The following is a 10,159-nucleotide window of genomic DNA, read 5'->3' as shown; positions in this document are numbered from 1 at the left end:
TTGCAGAGCGACTGGAGTGGTAAATGCAGCTGCCTCGCCTGTGTTTGCCAGGCTGCATGTGTGTGCTGGGGTTCGAGGCGACTGAGGCAGGTTAGAGAAGGTGATGGAATGGTTTGTAGTGTCCAGCGGCTGCTCCCCATTAGACCCATCGAGGATCTGCAGTGATGACCCAGATGTGAGCATTAAATCTTTGGGCTTTTGATGCCACCACATGAAGAAGATGCCTGTGCAAATCTGCCTGTGGTGGGCTTTAGAGTGGACTGGGAAACTAAACTGGTTGGTTCTAGTTATCATATTGAACATGACTCCTTTTCCCATTCAGTCCCTATGAATGGAACAAGCTGTAGGATGCATCCTATGGGACTTTTTCCTGCTCCTGTGGGAAGAGTTATGTAAAACAAACAAAAAAACGAGATACAAAGGACCATAATAATCACCTAACCTGGAGAAACAGGAAAAATTTAAGTATTGTTACACCTGGAATACTAAAGAGTAATGGTGCAAATATCACTCAGGTGTGTGGCACAAGATGCTGCCTTGACTTGATAACTGAATCCTACTTGTTTGGATTAAAGGTGGGTGTGCACTTCTTCTCCGTTATTTTTTTCCCATATGGAATATTCTTGTCCTACTACTGCCACTGATTTTTGCTTTCATTTTTTAATGCAATATTTAATTATCCTTTAAGCTGGTAGCTCCTAGGCTGTGGTTTGTGGGCCATTAATTGTATTTAAAGCAGACTGGTCATGTGAGGTTTTTGTTTTCAGATTTTTCTAGTGCTTAAACAGGTTTCCGGATTTTTTTTTTCTTTCCCTTTTTAAGAAAAAGGAGGGTAGAAAAAAATAGTAGGAGAACTTTTAAGGATCACAAGACGATGCTTAGGATGAGATGAAAAGAGAGTGGTTTTTTCTCTTCTGTAACTTTTGTCTGTATTCTCAGGAGATTTGTTGCCAACAACCTCTTATTTTTTGCTCTGTTCCAAATGTGTTGTAACTGTCTGAGGTGGAAATGGGAAGGCATTACCTGCATATCAACTCGTGATTGTCAACAGACTCCAGAGAGTTTCCTGGTGTTAGCTCTGCAAAACCAATAAGGTTTTTAATGTTAAAAATTACTTAAATCAGAAGCTATTTAACAACAGTTTCAGTACAAGTCAGAAAAAGTCATGATTCTATGAAAAAGCAGGTAATTAACATTTTGTCAGCACAAATTTCTACATGCCTTCACCTGAGGGGAGCAGAGGAGCACTTCTGTCCTCTTCTCCTCTGTCCCTCTTGTCCCTGGCTGAGCAGGATGCGACAGCAGATGCCTTTTCTGCTCCTTGGTTTCAGGCTGTGCTTGGCTCCTGGGTTTCTGAGCATTTGGGCTGCCCAGTGCTGCCCAGTACAGCTGCTGTCCCTGTTACAGCCTGCCTGGGAGGGTACCACTGGCCGTGGAGCTGGGAGAAGTTTGCTAGCACAGCTACTGCAGGATTATGCTCTGCTAACTTTGAGTTTTGTGGTGCTTTGTGCTTTAAATCAAAATGACAGCACTTAATGCAAGTTTTCTCTATTTAATTATAGCAGCTGTACCAGTATGCATAATGAGCTGCTAATATATTACTCCGGTGGCCAGTACTATTGCTAGTGCACAAAAGGTGCTGACTCAGATCTGTCCACTGTCCTTGATTTGGCATCCTTGTCTTTCCTCAGTTTAGTGTTTTATGTCACTAAGGGCTTTGATTTAAGATACAGCACCATCATAAAAGAGGTGACAGTAACAGCTGAGCTCTCTGTTAAAATACTGTATATTATTTATTTCAAACTCTTTGGGTATATAGGCATTTTCCTGGAATTTTATTACCTTTTATTGGAGGCCATTTCAGAATTTTATTACTTTTCTCTCTGATTTTGTTTATGTGTCAGAGACTTGAAAATAAGGGAATTGCTTAGTTGTCATCTCCAGTGAGGTTTTTAGAAGATGTTGCTGAGTTTACGACTCTACCCCAGAACAGAAGGAAGAACAGACTAGTTAGTACAGCTCTGATCTGAGATTGATTTTCTTTTTCTCCCCCTACTTTCTGCGTGGCTTTGGGCAAATCACTTGTCTGTGCCTTGAGTCTATAGTGGTGAAGACAGTGCTTGCCTGTTGTGTTGAGGATGCAAAAAACTGAGGTTCAACAGGTGTAGTAATGGAGACCAATGTCATGGAGACCAAGATCATCATTCAGAGCAGGGAGGGAATCCAGAACTTGCTGGAAATGATAGGACTGGGAAAAAAACCTACCCAGCCAGGAGGCTGTGTCAGTGCCTAAGTAAATGCTGAGAGCTGTAGGTAAGCTGGAAACACTGTGCTGTTGGGAAAATGGGGCTTATGCTGTCTTTGAGTATAAGGCTCAAGAATATAATCCTATTTTTGCATTACGTCTTCCAAATGTTGTAGAACGTGATGCCACAAATCTGCCCTGAACACGGGAGCTTCTGCCTGTGGGTTCCTGTTGCATGGAGTGGTGTGGTGGCACTGACTCGGTGTTACCAGCGTCCCTCTCTGTCTCTTGGGGTCATGGAGCTGCTTGGTCACTGGGGCCAGGACCCCTTGCCTGCTGTGGCTGATGTTTTCTTGTCCTTCCTTACACCCCACTTTGTCAGCTGAGTGGAGGGCTTTCCTATGGTTGGGGCAGGTTAATGGGGCAGAGCTTTGGGCAGGAATACCTGTCTTGCCAAAGAAATTCAGTTTACTTGACCTGTGTACAGTTAGAGCTTAGTCCTGCTGTCATAGAATCATAGAATGGTTTGGATTGGAAGGGACCTTAAAGCTCATCCAGTTCCAACCCCCCTGCCATCAGCAGGGACACCTTCCACTAGACCAGGTTGCTCAGAGCCTCATCCAGCCTGGCCTTGAACACTTCCAGGGAGGGGGCATCTACAACTTCCTTGTCCATGCAGGTGAGTTCTGTTCTTGTTACTCTTCCGTAGGGAGGCTGTAAATATGATTCACCACACAAGATTTACAATCAGGTAAGAATATTTGGCTGGAACTCCCTGCTGTATAAACATATTAGTTGAAAAATTAGCAGAGAGATGTTTTACCACCACCAGTGGGTTGGGGATCAGTTGTGGAGCAATGTGTAAGGAGAATCACAAGGTTTCCTTCAGTCTGGAGCAGTAGCTGAAGCTGTATGGGGATGGTACATGGTGCTAACATGTCTCTGAGCCTGTATTTGTTTATTGGAGTGCTCCTCTGAATGTTGTGACCTTCAGCTCTCAGGTGAAGACTTCATCCAAGGTTTCTAAATTTCCATTTTGGCCACAAATGGAGAATTCCCACTTGAAGCTGCCTGGGTCATCATTGTACAGTTCATGAGTATAATGCATACAGGCGACTTTGCACGTAGAAGCAATGCTAGGAAAGTATTTAATGCATTTTGGCTGTCTTTTTTAAATGCAGCTGATGAACTGTAAATGAGGAGAGCTAAGCACCCAGTGACCTGTCAGCCTCCTGGAGACCATCAGTAATTATTTTGTGGATGCAGAATGAGAAACTCTTGACTTGAAATACTAACACAGGCTCTTATCTTTCTGCTGGTTATGGAGAAAAGCAGCTTTTGAGGCCCTTCAGGGAAGTAGCAGGAGGACAGAGTCCTTCACAAAATTTTAACACCCTTTCACCCTCCAGTATTTGTCAGCATTGGCATATTTAGCTAAAACTGCCCTTCCTCATCTATCAGACTTGGCTCCCCTCTCACGTTAGATTCCTGGTTGGTTTCTGATGTACTATGGAGTCTTGCAGCAAAAAGAGGGAAGCCAAAACCTTTCTTTTCTTCTTTCCAACAAAACCACTGCAAGCCTTTTTAATATATCTTAAAATAGCAAACAGGGCAGAAGTGCACTTTTTTCCCCTCTTGATGGATGAAATTTAACTACTGTTCTTTGATTTGTATGACTATTGATGTTACTAACGGTCTTTCCCAATGCTAGAACAGCCTTTGAATGCCAAGTCTAAAGAGAAGAAACTGCTGCCGTGTTTTGATGATGGCAGTGGAAAATTAATATTAAAACAGATTTATTTTTATCCCACTTGGCCAGTTTTTGCAGGTTAGATGTTGAACTAAAGAATTGCCAAACAGGCAGCTTTTTTCCATACAGATAATGAATTTACATTTTATTTCCATGTTTGTTTTGCTTTTTCAAACAAGTGGTCCAATCCACCTCTAAAGCACAGGAGAAAGCATTTAGACTACATGAATTGTGACTGATTTATAGGACTTGACTGTTGCTAGCCTGTTCTCTTATTTCTCTGTGAAATGTGCTGTGTTGTTTTAAAGGCCAGCTAAGATGTTCTAATTTGAATGAATTGCTGACTGGCAGACAGTCAGATGTACAGAAAATTAATTTCAGTTACAGTCACTCACATCCTCTAACACTTTAAATGAAAACATAGCGTAACTAATAAATATTTCTCAGCATGGGCATGCTCTCTTTAAAGCCTGATTAATGATTCCATCCTCAGCATAAAATCCCCACCCTGTTACGGTGAAGAATTGTTAGTTGATTTAAGCACTTCACCTGCTCAAACACTTGAGCATATTTCATAAAACCTTCGGTGAATGCAGTTTAGTTTTGCTTGGCTAACAAAATGTTCAGCCAGCAGCCTTTGCCCACCTCCAGAATGCACCTCCCTGGGGTCTGTGTAAATACGCCGTCTGCACTGGGCTGTGTTACGGGGACTTGCTGTGATATCTGCTTCCCAGAAGCTGTAACATTTGGAGCTGTGGTTCTCTGGCTTCTACAGTCTTTCATCCATCATCCCTGTGTGATACATAACACTTTTATTTTAAAAAGTATTAAAAATCCCCATGTTTTGTTGAAATTCATTCCCTATCACAATGATATTTTCATTTCAGGTAGATTCATTTTACCAGTGACACCTGTGTGAAAAGGGCTTTATTTTCTACAAGAAAGGGGCACTGACAACAGCCAGATCTGGTGGGTCCTGACCCGTATTCCCTGGCTCTTCCAGGCAGGGACAGAGGCACATTCACTTATACTTTCTCCTGAGCCATCTTCAACAAAATATCTCTGTTACCCAAATCTCAGCCTGCTCTTTGCTCTGTTCTTGAGGCAACTGCCAGCACTGGCCTCGTCGCAGGAACGTGGTTGTGCCTTTGGAGCCCCAGGCAGGTGAAGCCTGTCAGGCTTCTCTGTTCCCCTTTGTGGGCTTGCTCACAGAGGAGATACTGGACTTCCCTGCTATGGGACGAAGGACTTGTCCCATCAGAACACCACCCTGTGGAAAACTACCTGAATCCCACTGGCACCAAGTGCATTTTACATAAGCTGTAAGATATTTTCTTTTTTGCCCCATGTATCTATCCACCAGTTCTGGCTTGTTCCCTCACTCCCTTGTGTTTCTTATTTCTCCCCCCACATTTTAATTTCTGACTTGATTCTGATGGACTGGTTCATCTCCAGCAGTCAAGCCTTGACATTTCTCTCACACAGTGCTTCCTGTGCAGCCAGATGCCTCAGAGCAAATTCAGAAGCTGCTTGGCATGCCTTTGCTCTGAGTTTGTCCCCTTGCCTTCCAGAGGACCTTGAAAATAATTAAGCTAAGTCTGTTTGCTTGAGCTTTATGCGGAAGCAGGTGAATTTCAGCCTTAATGAATAATCATCTCTGTAGAAACCCTAATCAACAGAATTTTTCTTGATCCTGGTGGAGGTTGAGGCATTTGGCTGAGTAATAAACATAACATTAAGTGAGAAATCACTTGCTGGTTATCCCTGTTAGGGAATGCGTGCAAAAGAAATGAGCTGCATAACAAAATTGCTTCCCTTGCATCATGCAAAGAAAACACAGGGAGGCAGAGGTCCTAATAACTGCAAGAGAGCTAAAATGAGGGTAAACCAGGGTTGAGTTGTGTCAGTTCTTTCCCTCAAAAACCTTTCCTCTGGTACTAGAAGGAAATTGCCCTGAAACCATCAGAATCCAGTATTTTCTTTATGCAAGTCCCCTTCCCTTTGCTTTGTTCTAACAGAAGGAAATTTCTTTTCTTTAGGTGAAATTTGGAACCTGTAACACTCCCAAGCCAAGCTTCTTTGATTTTGAGGGAAAGCAGAAATGGTAAGAGGAGATCCTTGTAATTCTGTCTCTACTTTTTGTTGCATCTTGTCTCATGTGTTGCCAGATTCTGGACCTAGAGGATGTCAACTCTCAAAGTCTGCCACTGAACTGGCTTTAAAATCCTTTGTTGAATAGGGAAACGTTTACTGCCCTGCTTGATGCAGGCATGAAATACCAGAGTCCTGTATTCACCTTGTTCATCCAGAATTAGCCTGCATACAACAAAAAAAAAAATGGAAATAGCTACAGCTTTACTTTGTGAACACAAACTATGTTCCAGCCTGGATCAGGATCCCCTGAAAGATCCTTTCACATTGGAGTGCTGCACTGACAGTGGCCATTGATGGCTTCAGAGAAAAGTTGAGCATTTCAAGCTGAATGAAAGATGGCTTTGCACCCCCTGAAAGTATTTAGATAAATCTGTTTACAGTGCTATCAGTGGAACACAGTTAAAACACAGTGTGCTGTCTCTGAGTGACTCACTGATGTTGTGCTCATTCTGCTAGGGAGGCTTGGAAAGCCCTGGGAGACACCAGCCCTCATCAAGCTATGCAGGAGTATGTCGCTACAGTGAAAAAACTGGACCCCAGCTGGAATCCACAGGTAGGAGATGTGAAAATATTGTTCAGAAAACAAACCGGTATTTGTGTCCTTGTAAAGCCAACGATGGCTCAGCTTCACACAGATGTTAATTGCTGCATGGCAAACTTCATTTTGAGCAGATTAAAGTCTAAATTCATTTTAAAAACTCTCCTTTTGTTATGACTGAAACATGAAGAACCCTCTCTTCCCTAATTATCTTCATTACAGTGAGCACATGCACAGGGTTGGTTTGACTCTAGTGATCTAATTTATTTTGCTTTTATTGGTTCATGCTGTATTTAGCATGTAAAGATACTTTTTATCCTTTTCTCATCGTTCTCATTCCAAATACTATTTAAATGTTGATCAATACAAAGTAATCTCCATGAAAGTGACATGAACTGAATGATCAATTCTAAAAATGTTTCCTTTTTGTTTCGATGCGGCAAATTACCAAATCTGATTATGATTAGGTACTCCAACATAGCCAGTGTATTTGTAAGTACTGTATGTGTGTGTTATAGGGAGACTGTGCTGTCATTTTAATTAATCTGTCTTTCATCTACCAGCTTTATTACTTGATTGAATATTTAAGGATGTCTCCTTGTTTATAGACTGATTTTTATACAATATTTAAAGAGGATTGCCTTTGATTGGGAGACAGAATGGAGATATTTTACTAGCAGCAAAATGCTGAAGGCATAGTAATTTCTTTTCACGGTAGGAAATTGATTCTTTTTTGGTTCTGTGCTTTGGAAGCAAAATCTTTTGTGAGCACAAGCCCCTGAATCAAGAATTTGAGTCTCACTTATCTTCTCATGCTGTTCTAGAGACTTAAAAGTAATTGGTTTTTCTTCAGTAGTTTGTGTTTCATGGTGTTGATCCTGTGTTTGCAGCAAAGAAATACTGTCATTCAGAGGAAACTCTTTTTAATGCCCTTGGGGAAAATAGTTTTGTGTGCTGTGCAGTGCAGTTAGCAACAGCTAGCATGCTGTGTAAATTCTTGTCCAATCTAAAATTCTCATACAGAAATAAAACAATTTTAAAAGAAACCATGTATGATCCTGAATGAAGAAAGTGTCTAGCAGTATGAAGTGAAACATGAATATTCATTAAACAATGAAGAAAAAAAACTCCACCACACCACCAAACACTTTCCTGGATTTTTAAGGGTAGAGCTTCTGTTCATAAAAAGACTTCTCCTGCATGGTGACAAGCTTAGCTTTGGGTGCTCCCCTCACTTTCTTACCTCAGAGTAATACTTATTGTCACAGATGCAACCTTCAGGTTACAAAGCTGTCAGCTAGGAAAGTAGAATAATCTATTATTTTTTAAAAATATATATTTTTTAAAAGCCATATAGCAAACAAAGCATGATTTGCAGCACTGCTCCTCCCCTCTTCCCCTAAGGAGGGGGATGAATGTGTGCAAGCATGTTTCTTCTCATTACTGTCCTTGCATGAGCCTGTCCCCAGGACTCAGCAGAAACGGGACTGTGCTGGGTAACGCTGTTCCACCAGCCTGTTTGCTCATTCACGCGTTGTTCCGACCTCCCTTTTTGAAGAGTTGATGCAAGAAGTGTGGGCTTGCAGGAGGAGAGCAATGCTGGAGCTTGGAACAGAAGTTTCTGTGAAGATGAGTGAAGATGGCAGGGTAGAGCTGTCAGAAAAAGATGTGGATAAAGAAATGTGATTTTTTTCTTTCTTCAGGTGCTTTTGTTGCAGTTTCAATAGATGTGCTTCTCTCACTTGTGTAATTACACACATATAGTTCTTGGCTTTTTGAAGCCAATTATTTTTTCCTCTGTGCAGTCTCAGTGCATAATACTGAGGAAAATCCATAGGGTGTTACCTGGTTTCCTGTCCCTGCATGGCTGCACAGGTGCCACATTTCTTGTCCTGACTCTTTGCTTTTCCTGCTTTGCTTTTATGACTGAGCTAGAAACCTGATAAGAGATCTGAGTGCTTTACATTGAAGGAATATGCTCAGCAGCAGCAAAGCCTGGCAGGGAAGTTACATTAGCAGAGAATTTAATTTAAAAGTTAGCATTACAGTACGGGTGACATGGCTTTCTTTAAAAGAAATCACCTGTTCTTCCTACTACATCTTCCTTTTAATTCCACTTTTGTAAGACCAAAATGCTATCAGGAGTCCTTGCACTCTGATCTGTCTCATGCTGCTCTGTAATTTGTATTTTTTCCCCTCTACCCAATCCACCTTCTGGAGCCACGAGAGGGAGCTCTGTTCTTTAAAATGATGGAGATGCATGTGTCAGGGGACAGCGATAAAATCGCTATTTTAGTCTTCAAATTTCAAATTGGATTTATAGAAAAGATCTGTGAGTGCATTACAAGGTGCTTCATCACTGTCATTGTGTCTCCTTTGCATGCTCTTCTGCTGAGTTCCTTTGAATTTTTCTTATGTTCAGTAGATCATGAATGAAACACTCCTATTTGGTTAAAAGCAGTATAAAGTGCTTGGTACAAATTTGAAAAGTTTGGCTTTCAGATCATTATGAATCATAAATAGTAATTACAGTGCCAGCGTGTTGAATTTCTCATTGTGCAGCTTCATGAATTTTGCTATTGTAAAGCTTTCCCAATATTACCTACATATTTTCTCTTCAACAGTTCATCTCATCCCTTACAGTTGTTTTTTAACATTATCTTAAATCCTCCTCAGTCTCCTGTTTCATGTTTGCAAAGGGTTTTTAATGTCTTGATCCTCTAGTACTAAATTTAAAACTTAGAAACACTTCATCTTTCTCATAGGTTCACTTTTTTTCCAGCAGATTTGCTGCTGTTCTGCAGCTTTCAGGCTGACAGTATTTTTCTTAATAAAAAGAAAGGAACTCAATGCAATACTTCTTATGTAGTCCAAATAGATCCACTTCTTAATTTCTTTTTCTTGATTCTTCATTGATTCATTCTTTCATATTGACCTTGCAGTTTCTGTATTAGTATATTTTTAGCATCAGACTGTAACTGCTATAATTGAGTAATCTTTGCTTGTTTTGAATGGGAAGAAATACAAAGTAAAAGCATTCTAATGCAGGAGGGGCACCCTGAACTTGTGTTCAGTGTAAGGAGAACACCAGGAGCAGCCAAAATCTGACCTGCTGCTTCGCACTCCTGTGTGGAGTTAGGTGTACCTGTGCTTCAGTAGGGGACAGCTGAATGTGGAGGGGCAGTGGCACAGCTGTCCTCTGCTCTGTGAAGCCGGAATACCACTTTTGATGGTAGAGGCACATCTGTTGGCTCATCTCCACGGCTATTTCCAGTGTCTTTTAGTTTCTTCTTCCCCCTTTCTACTAGCAGGTTGTCTGATAGTCATGCCTAATCTTTTATTTTCAGAGCTTTGTCTAAAACCTGACTGAAAAGAAAGGATCATACTGTGTTTATTTTCAGCAATTTTGTTTGCTAGCAGATAACCTAAAGGATATTGAGGTGAGATCCATTGTTTTTACATTTATGAAGCT

The 10,159-nt window shown here is 41.2% G+C and overlaps 1 protein-coding gene across 1 annotated transcript in view; it reads left to right on the top strand.

Moving 5' to 3' along the window:
- The first annotated feature begins 2,170 nt into the window (after positions 1–2,170).
- ACBD6 (acyl-CoA binding domain containing 6) overlaps positions 2,171–10,159 on the top strand; it is an 85,061-nt gene continuing 77,072 nt past the window's right edge. The window contains exons 1-4 of the mRNA XM_010174052.1: positions 2,171–2,281; positions 2,955–2,996; positions 6,035–6,099; positions 6,606–6,702. Coding sequence (XP_010172354.1) covers positions 2,171–2,281; positions 2,955–2,996; positions 6,035–6,099; positions 6,606–6,702 — 315 coding nt within the window. The remainder of the gene's footprint in view (positions 2,282–2,954; positions 2,997–6,034; positions 6,100–6,605; positions 6,703–10,159) is intronic.

This window comes from Antrostomus carolinensis, unplaced genomic scaffold (assembly GCF_000700745.2).
Source record: "Antrostomus carolinensis isolate BGI_N321 unplaced genomic scaffold, ASM70074v2 scaffold20728, whole genome shotgun sequence".
Taxonomy (NCBI): Eukaryota; Metazoa; Chordata; class Aves; order Caprimulgiformes; family Caprimulgidae; genus Antrostomus; species Antrostomus carolinensis.
This window is presented reverse-complemented; position numbering and strand designations above follow the sequence as displayed.